The sequence below is a fragment of the Boleophthalmus pectinirostris genome, unplaced genomic scaffold (assembly GCF_026225935.1).
Source record: "Boleophthalmus pectinirostris isolate CB_2022bp ecotype Guang Dong unplaced genomic scaffold, ASM2622593v1 HiC_scaffold_21, whole genome shotgun sequence".
Taxonomy (NCBI): Eukaryota; Metazoa; Chordata; class Actinopteri; order Gobiiformes; family Gobiidae; genus Boleophthalmus; species Boleophthalmus pectinirostris.
Window position 1 is genome coordinate 23,580,855 of NW_026571175.1, and position 8,238 is coordinate 23,589,092.

At 36.5% G+C, this 8,238-nt stretch overlaps 1 protein-coding gene across 1 annotated transcript; it reads right to left on the reverse strand.

Moving 5' to 3' along the window:
- Positions 1–321: 321 nt before the first annotated feature.
- Positions 322–7,814, reverse strand: LOC110161139 (40S ribosomal protein S19). The gene is made up of 6 exons (XM_020925854.2): positions 7,724–7,814; positions 7,442–7,512; positions 6,009–6,109; positions 3,431–3,614; positions 3,088–3,142; positions 322–527 (listed from the first exon to the last, which is right to left on the reverse strand). Exons 2-6 carry the CDS (start codon positions 7,510–7,512, stop codon positions 480–482), a joined length of 459 nt encoding a protein of 152 aa, XP_020781513.1. The 5' UTR covers positions 7,724–7,814; the 3' UTR covers positions 322–479.
- Positions 7,815–8,238: the final 424 nt, after the last annotated feature.

Below are 8,238 nucleotides of genomic sequence, written 5' to 3' on the forward strand. Positions count from 1 at the left end.
TTTGACTTTGACGTTTGATGTTAAAATCTATTATAACACTTTTATTTTGTTAAATTAATATTTAAAATGCCAGAAATATCTAACTTAACTTGTCTCTGCTTTCTGAATGGATCTTTAACTCATATAAAACTTCATAATAATCAGAATAATTATTTACCACAGGTACCATCCCATGAAATTAAACAATAATTGGAAAAACATGAAAATATGCACACTAAATCAAGGTATAACACATCCATTATTGTGTATACATACTAGTAGGTGCATAATGCATATCTCCACATACCACGTAGCGCCTGAAAGCATGCTCTTATACACTCTTATACAGTAGAATAGATAACTGTGTCTCTGTGAAATACCTCTATAGCCAGGTTACACAGGGCACTGGTGGGGAGAGAGGGGGGAGCACACTTAAGTAAATATGAGTATGTCGTGTCATACAGCACATATCTCTGCTCTGGGCTGTGTCCATGCATTCCTCAGGCACTGCTTTGTAAACTGCGCTGCTTCTTGTTTGCAGAGGCAACCTATACACACAAGGAAAAAAAAAATGTTAAGGTTAAATACACATTCTCACATGTATATTCTCTTGGTATGGTTAGATGCAGAAATATAACTTGTTTAATTATCCTGCAAGTCAAAAGGGTTAGCTGCATTTTAACCATAGCGATCAGGTATTCCTCTTTTTATTCAAACATGTGATATATCTATACAGTGATGGAAGAAGTACTCAATTATGTTACTTAAGTAACAGTATAGATATCAGAGCTAAGAAAAATAGTAAAAGTATCACATAAAAAAATACTCAAATAAAAGTATTAAAGTACCTGTTTAAAAATGTACTTACAGTATTTCTGAAAGCTAATAAAACTTCTAATGTGTCCAATGAATTGATAAAGATTTGTATTTGAATCAACAGTTTGTTTTTTTTAATAGCTGTTTTAACTTGTATGTTTTTGTTTGCTTGAGCTATGAATGTAAAAAAAAAAAAAAAAAACTCAGGCTTTTATGCAGGTCTCACACAGTAATAAAAAAATACTTCTCATGTTAGACCAGAAAGTACAGAACCCTGCTCTCAAATGTAGTGAAGTAAAAGTAAACTGTAAAATGTATTCAAGTAAACCTATATGTTTTTTTTTTTTTAAACTTCATACTTCGTACTTTATTACATACCACCACTGCATCTATGCTAAAAGGTGCACTATGCAACCTTTCTGATGGAGGATCTACCATTTGCTTGTTTACATCTCATCTCACAAGACTAAGTTACAGGTCAGATCTGTGGCCCTCGCTCACAGAAAGAATGCATTTTTTTAAGGTTATGAGTAGTAAACAGTGACTTTGAATACATACATATGAAATATGTTTAATAAGACACAGTCCCTGACAAAAGTCTTGTCGCTTATCCATTTTGTAGAAACAAAAGCTTATAACCTGACTTTAAATTAATCGATTGGTTTTAGAAATGTCTCACATGAAAGCTAAAACCCTCCCAAATTATGCTCAATATACTAAAATAAATTAGCTTCACTGAAGAAAGATTGATCATTTAATGAACACAGAAAGGTCAGATTTTGGCAAGACAAAAGTCGCCTTGTCATATGATGCACCCAATCCTAGATTACAGCCTCACCTGTGATCAGTTACTGATCAATCAATTAGTGGGTGTGTATAAAAAGAAGCCCAGCACACCAGACCTTCACATCAACTGCAACTTGACCTCTGACAGCATGCCTAAGATCCACCCTGAGACCAAAGCGTTAATTATCAAGAGGCTGAAGACCAGATCCACTGCTGAGGTGGTGACACCTTCAGTGTGTCTCAGCGGCAAGTACAAAGAATAAGAAAAAGATCTGAAATGACTGGAGATGTTTTTGACAAGCCCAGGTCCGGCAGACCCTGCAAGACAACTGCTCGAGAGGACCGTTTGTTGATTCAAAAATCCAAGGCCAGCCCCTTTTCCACTGCAGCAGAGCTCCACCAGGCCTGGTCACCTCAAGTCCCTGTGTCAACCAGAACAGTTTGTAAAATTCTGTCTCAAAATGGCCTCCATGGTCGAATCAGTGCACAGAAACCAGCACTAAACAAAAGGCAATTAAAAAAACGTGTGGCATTTGCCAAGGCCCACAGCCTGCTAAAAGGATGGACACTGGAAAAGTGGCAGAAGGTGGATTTCTCAGATGAATCCTCGGTTGAATTACATCACAGCCGCCGCAAATATTGCAGGAGACCTACTGGAGCCCGCATGGATCCAAGATTCACCAAGAAAACAGTTAAGTTTGGTGGCACAGAAATCATGGTCTGGGGTTACATCCAGTATGGGAGTGTGCGAGACATTTGCAGGGTGGAAGGCAATATCAATAACCTAAAATATCAAGAAGTATTAGCTACCTCTTACATTCCCAACCATAAAAGGGGTCAAATTTTGCAGCAGGATGGTGCTCCATCGCATACTTCTATCTCTACATCAAAGTTTCTCAAGGCGAAGAAGATCAAGGTGCTCCAGGACTGGTCAGCCCAGTCACCAGACATGAACATCATTGAACATGTCTGGGGTAGAATGAAAGAGGAAGCATGGAAGGCAAAACCAAAGAATCTTGATGAACTCTGGGAGGCATGTAAGACTGCTTTCTTTGCTATTCCTGATGACTTCATCAACAAATTGTATGAATCATTGTCGAACCGCATGGATGCAGTCCTTCAAGCTCATGGAAGTCATACAAGATATTAAATATGGATCTCACAGCACCACTACTTAATTCACTGACGTTATGCAACATATTTTTGTATTTGAAGTAAATTATTTGTTAAATTTTCTGTGGGCGACAAAACTTTTGTCTTGCCAAAATCTGACCTTTCTGTGTTCATTAAATGATCAATCTTTCTTCAGTGAAGCAAATTTATTTTAGTATATTGAGCATAATTTGGGAGGGTTTTAGCTTTCATATGAGACATTTCTAAAACCAATTCGATTAATTTAAAGTCAGGTTATAAGCTTTTGTTTCTACAAAATGGATAAGCGACAAGACTTTTGTCAGGGACTGTACATAGTGCTTCTTAACAAACGTAAATGTGTAAGAATCTCACCTGACTTGCAATTCGATCCAAGTCTCTATGGCCTTGAGGTGTTAGTCTCCGTCCACTGTGAAAGCACATTCAGACATTCAAAACAAAAGGAATATTTTGTCAGTGTTTCCCATTCATTTAATTGATTTTTGAACAATAATGTAAAAACAATAATGATGAAACCACAATACTACACAATAGAGAAACAACAACACACCAGCACAACATCTTAGTTCTATAGCTTCATTATATAAAAGTGTTATTGTCTGTATTTTCTTCGAACTAATTTTGATCTCTCTTATAGTAAATAGACTCAACAGCGATTAACAACATAAACATCTCTTTCTCTCTCTGTCTCTCTTACCCGTTGGGGTCCTTCTCCACCATCTTGAGGCCCTCTAGAGCCTGTAGGACTTTGCGGGCCACATTTCGGGAGCCAACACTAAAGTGGGCAGGGCAGACGCCGTTTCTCTGGCGACCGCCGTAAATCTTGATCATGGCTCCGACCCCTACTCCGCCGCGCAGGTACAGGTGACGAGCCGTGGATGCTATGGAGAGATCAATAAAACGTACGGTTGCTTTCAGATTTAAAGGTCTTAAATTACACAAAATGGATTCCTGTGATCTTTTAGTCATGTTATAATGTTGTTATCTCATCAAAAACATAACTGGAGTTGTGCTTTGTTTCATTCATACATGTTTGAGTAACCCTTTATTATGAGCTCAAATCTCAAAATACTTTGCACCACCTTGTGATGTCCTGAAGCTGTAGTTTTCAAGTTAACGACTACCCTTTACCTTTTGTTCTGTAGTCATAGGCAATTCCAGAGCTGAAATTATAGAAATGATTTAAGGTGTATGGACTTTAAAAACATAGTGGAACACTTTATGTATTACCATATGACAGTGTTTTCCATTTGAGAAAATAACTAAACATGCAGGACTTGTGTGTTAAACATGTGTGAATGAAACTCCAACTCCAGGTATGATTTTGATAAGGAAACAAGATCACAACATAGATTGCCTAGTTGCCATTTATTTTATTTGGTTCTGGTCCTGGTGCAGACCTGGTTGAGTACATGTAAAGCCACATGTTTCTTCTTTTGGTGTGAAAAGTTTAAGTCTGCTCTATATGTTGCAATGCAGTGGTTTCATCAGACGAAAACTCACCTAAAAGACATGAAGTCAAACATTCCATCTTATCAAACGTAAAGCCTTTTTCAGCATATTCAGCATATCTGATTAGATAGAGCAGCAGACAGGTGCATAGGCTCTGCTACTATGGTGCTGTGTACTCAGTGTTGGGAAGTAATGGAATATATGTACCGAAAATACACATTCTGAATACTAATTTTGAGTTGCTGTATTCTGGTACAAATACTTTTTCATTTAGTGGTATTCAGAATACAGTGACCTAAATTAAAAGCAATACATGGCAATATTTCAGTATGTAATTTTGTCTTTAAAGTGCATGGTATTAGTGAGAAAAAAGAAAGCACAGTTTTTAAGATGAGTGCATGTGCGATTTTCCCTTCTCAAATTAGAAATAAATTAATGCATAATAGAGAGTGAGAGATTAATAAAGCTGTTTTAATTATATGTCATGTCTTGTATTTCTGGATTTCAGATGACATCACAACATTCTATAGGCCCATATTATGTAAAACAGATGGGGGCAGGTAAAATTAATATTGTTACACTGCTGTTTAGGGCTCTAGTCAATAACAGAAATAGGGGTGTGCAAAAATATGGCTCTGCTCAATTTCATTTCTTTCCAGCAACTAGGTCAGGAATAGGAATACACTAAACGGTTTGCAAGAAGCCCGGAAGTTGTAGATCACACACCGTCCAATCAGCAAAGAGCTGAACCAGCCCAAATTGCAATAGCAGATCGCATAGGTTATCCTTCTTTGGACTTCCTTTGTCAAATACAAACTTTGCATTCTTTATTGCACCTTCAATTTGCAAGTTCACCTCACAAAAATGACAATGATCGTTGACAGACATGTTCACTCTCAGCTTTGTTTGCTGATGTGCCGGCAATTACTTGGACACCACTGAGCGTTCATACGTTACATATGTCACGACCAAATAGCAGCGATTGGTTTAATAAAAATGTACCCGCCTACCGTCAAGCGAACGAATCCTAATGCTGCAAGGTCAGACGGTTTCCACGACATAAAACCGGCTGATGAATTAGACTAGTTAACATTAGCAAACTTATGCACATAATTTATTACACTTCTACTGTAAAAAGCTTTTCAAACTTCAAACTTTTACCAATCTGTAAGACCTATAACTTATGACTCCAGTAGTTATGCTGGAGTCACAAGTTATGTTATGCATTCTTTATTGAATCTATATTATTATTTAGTACTTGTTTGTATAACTGAACCCTAGGAAAAATAGTAATGGGACTCAGAATAAAGAATTTACTTTGATTTTTTAAATTGTAATTTTATAATAAGCACTTGTTTTAATTTATGCTCAACAAATATCTTACCTTACGTTGCCATTCTGTATGCCAGCTCAGACAGTAACTATACTAAACTAATAAAGTTGATTCAGCGCTGGAACTAAAGCTTTCTTGCATCCTACAATGTGGACTTTGTCAATGTCATCTGCAACTGAAAAACACAGCCATTTGGTACTGTTTAATTTATATATTTAATCCCAGTTTAAATTACTTGTAAATGTCCGTTGCTAATTGCATACATTTACAAGAATTACCAAACTACACATTGGGTAAACTGTGTGCACACAAATGATTAAACTCTATAAACTAACTTGACTGCTGTTTCCATTCTTCACGGTAAATTATGTTTGAGCCACTTATGCATTATTTAAATCAACCTTAATTAAATCTCACTTGACTAATCACTTAACATAGGGATTCAGAGGCTGTTGAATTAATGTCATTGAAAGAGAGTTCACACAGCCACCTGCTCGTGTGTAGAACCAGTTATCGTCGCATGGAGCCAGCTCTTTGTGTGGGGCCAGTTTCACAGTGTCCACCCACTCTGGCACTTTCAGCTTCCCCGACCTGAAGAGAGCAATAAGAACAGGGTATAAAGACAGGGCATATACATAGTGAATGTAGGCTGGCTATTTCTATATAACAAGAGAAAAAGTGGCTATTCATGCTGCAATATATGAAAACAATATAAACTTGACAATATACCAGCAGTATAATTATTCAATCTTGAACTTGGGGAAGTCTCATGTATTTTTATTTTAGACATTATCAGACGTAAGTGATTAGAACATTTTAATTATAAGTCCACATTTTGTGTTTGTGGAAAAGTCAAATAATCAATTCACTAACATTATTTTTTAGGGGATAAAAAAAAAAAAAGATAATATATTAAAGGTGCATTATTAATATTATTATTATTAGTAATTTTTCACATGCTTGTTTTCATGGATATGTCATTGCATATGTTCCACAGTTTGTCATTAAACAGCTCTACCTTACATTTATTCAATTACAGGTGGATTTATAGCTCAAAAATACACAGAAAAACAGGCATTTTGACTGTAAGTAAGGATTGCCTCTCCACAGATCTGACCTGTGACTTGGTCTGGTTTGGTCTCCATGAAGATAGAAAGGTTTAATACCATACTATGAAACATTCTAAACAAGCAATAACATCTCCATGGAGAAAAGCATTTGATGGACCCTCAACCAGAAACGTTACACAATGCACCTTTAATATTATATTATTATATGTAATTATATTATGTTACTTAATATTACTTAGTGTGTGTGTTACTATAATAGTGTGACCAGACGTCCCTATTTACCCGGGACAATCCAAATTTTGTCCCAGTTTTATACAAGAAATGTCCCAAGTGTCCCTATTTTTGACCAATCGGATCTCTGCCAACTGTAAAGAGAGGCATACATTGTGATTCGTTTAGGTCAAGTACAGAAAAGTTGCACACAAACAAGAAAATGTGACTATGCTGACTCACATGGGCCGAGTGCATAACAGTTTTCCTTAATTACGCACTCCTTTCACAATTTTATTATTACTAACCGCTCCAAACCGGGAGTGTCCCAGTTTTTTTTGTAACCGTATACTATGAACTATTATGGATAAAAGCGTTTCATGTCAGAACCTATATTTTTTATTTTAGTTTATGCACTTGCCATTATCACATTATTACATTAATTATTATAACTCAAGTACAGTATATATATATATATATATATATATATATATATATATATATATATATATATATTTTTTTTATTTTATTTTATTTTTTTCTTCATTATAAATATAGTTAAATGTTTGAACTGAAGAGCGTGCAGCCTCGTGCGGTGTCTGTGAGGTGGACACGTGCCAGACATGCAGGGAGCATAAATTACTTTTTGAGGAAAGCTGACAGCGCTTTGACAAACTCCTGCTGGTTCACATCCTTCACCGTCACACTGGGCATCTGAAAGTCAAAACGAGCACAAGGGTACGCTAAAAACAAAACAATTTATCTTTAACAACATGCACATTAGATCAATTTAACTACCGGAATCCTTGCTAATGGTAGCTAGGGGCTTTAGCTTAGCCGAAGTAATGGTAACTTTTAGCAGCTAAGTCAGCAACATTCGCACACGCAGCCGCCTTAATAATCTCCATAAAGTGAAATGTCATACCTCGGGAAAGGTTAATTGGTGCTAAGCTTGTTTATTGTCAGTTTAGCTTGTGGCAGCAAATGCGTTGAAGCAGCAAAAGAAGATGCTGACTGATGCTGAGAGGTGCAAGGGAGGGGTACGGCTGCTCCCACTGCACAGCCTCAAGTAACCCTTTGGTAAATCCATATTACCTACGCCATTTAAACCATTTATAGAACATTAACGTTGCTGTGTTAGTGTTGTTTTATTACTTAACAATTGCTAGTAGTTGTGGATTAAAATAAGATAATTTATCTTTTACTTTTACATGTGATTTGAACTATTCACCAGCAGAGGGCGCACTACTGTCATAGCATATTGTACCTTTTCTTAACACTTTCTCTTTTTATTCAGCCCAAAAGGGAAAGAAACGCAACAAGCGATCCACCCCTGTAGACTGCTCTCTCCACGGAGAATGGGTAAGGTTTGACACAGCCACAAATGAACACAAACAGATATAATTCATTATGATCAAAGATTTTTGTATTTTGATGGTA

Excerpts from the sequence above, each read along its gene's own strand:
- LOC110161139 (XM_020925854.2), bottom strand. The coding sequence starts at position 7,512 with ATGCCCAGTGTGACGGTGAAGGATGTGAACCAGCAGGAGTTTGTCAAA. Across the intron at positions 3,615-6,008 it reads CTGGTTCTACACACGAGCAG|CATCCACGGCTCGTCACCTG; the intron begins GTGGCTGTGTGA and ends ATCTCTCCATAG. Across the intron at positions 528-3,087 it reads TGGATCGAATTGCAAGTCAG|GTTGCCTCTGCAAACAAGAA; the intron begins GTGAGATTCTTA and ends TTGTGTGTATAG.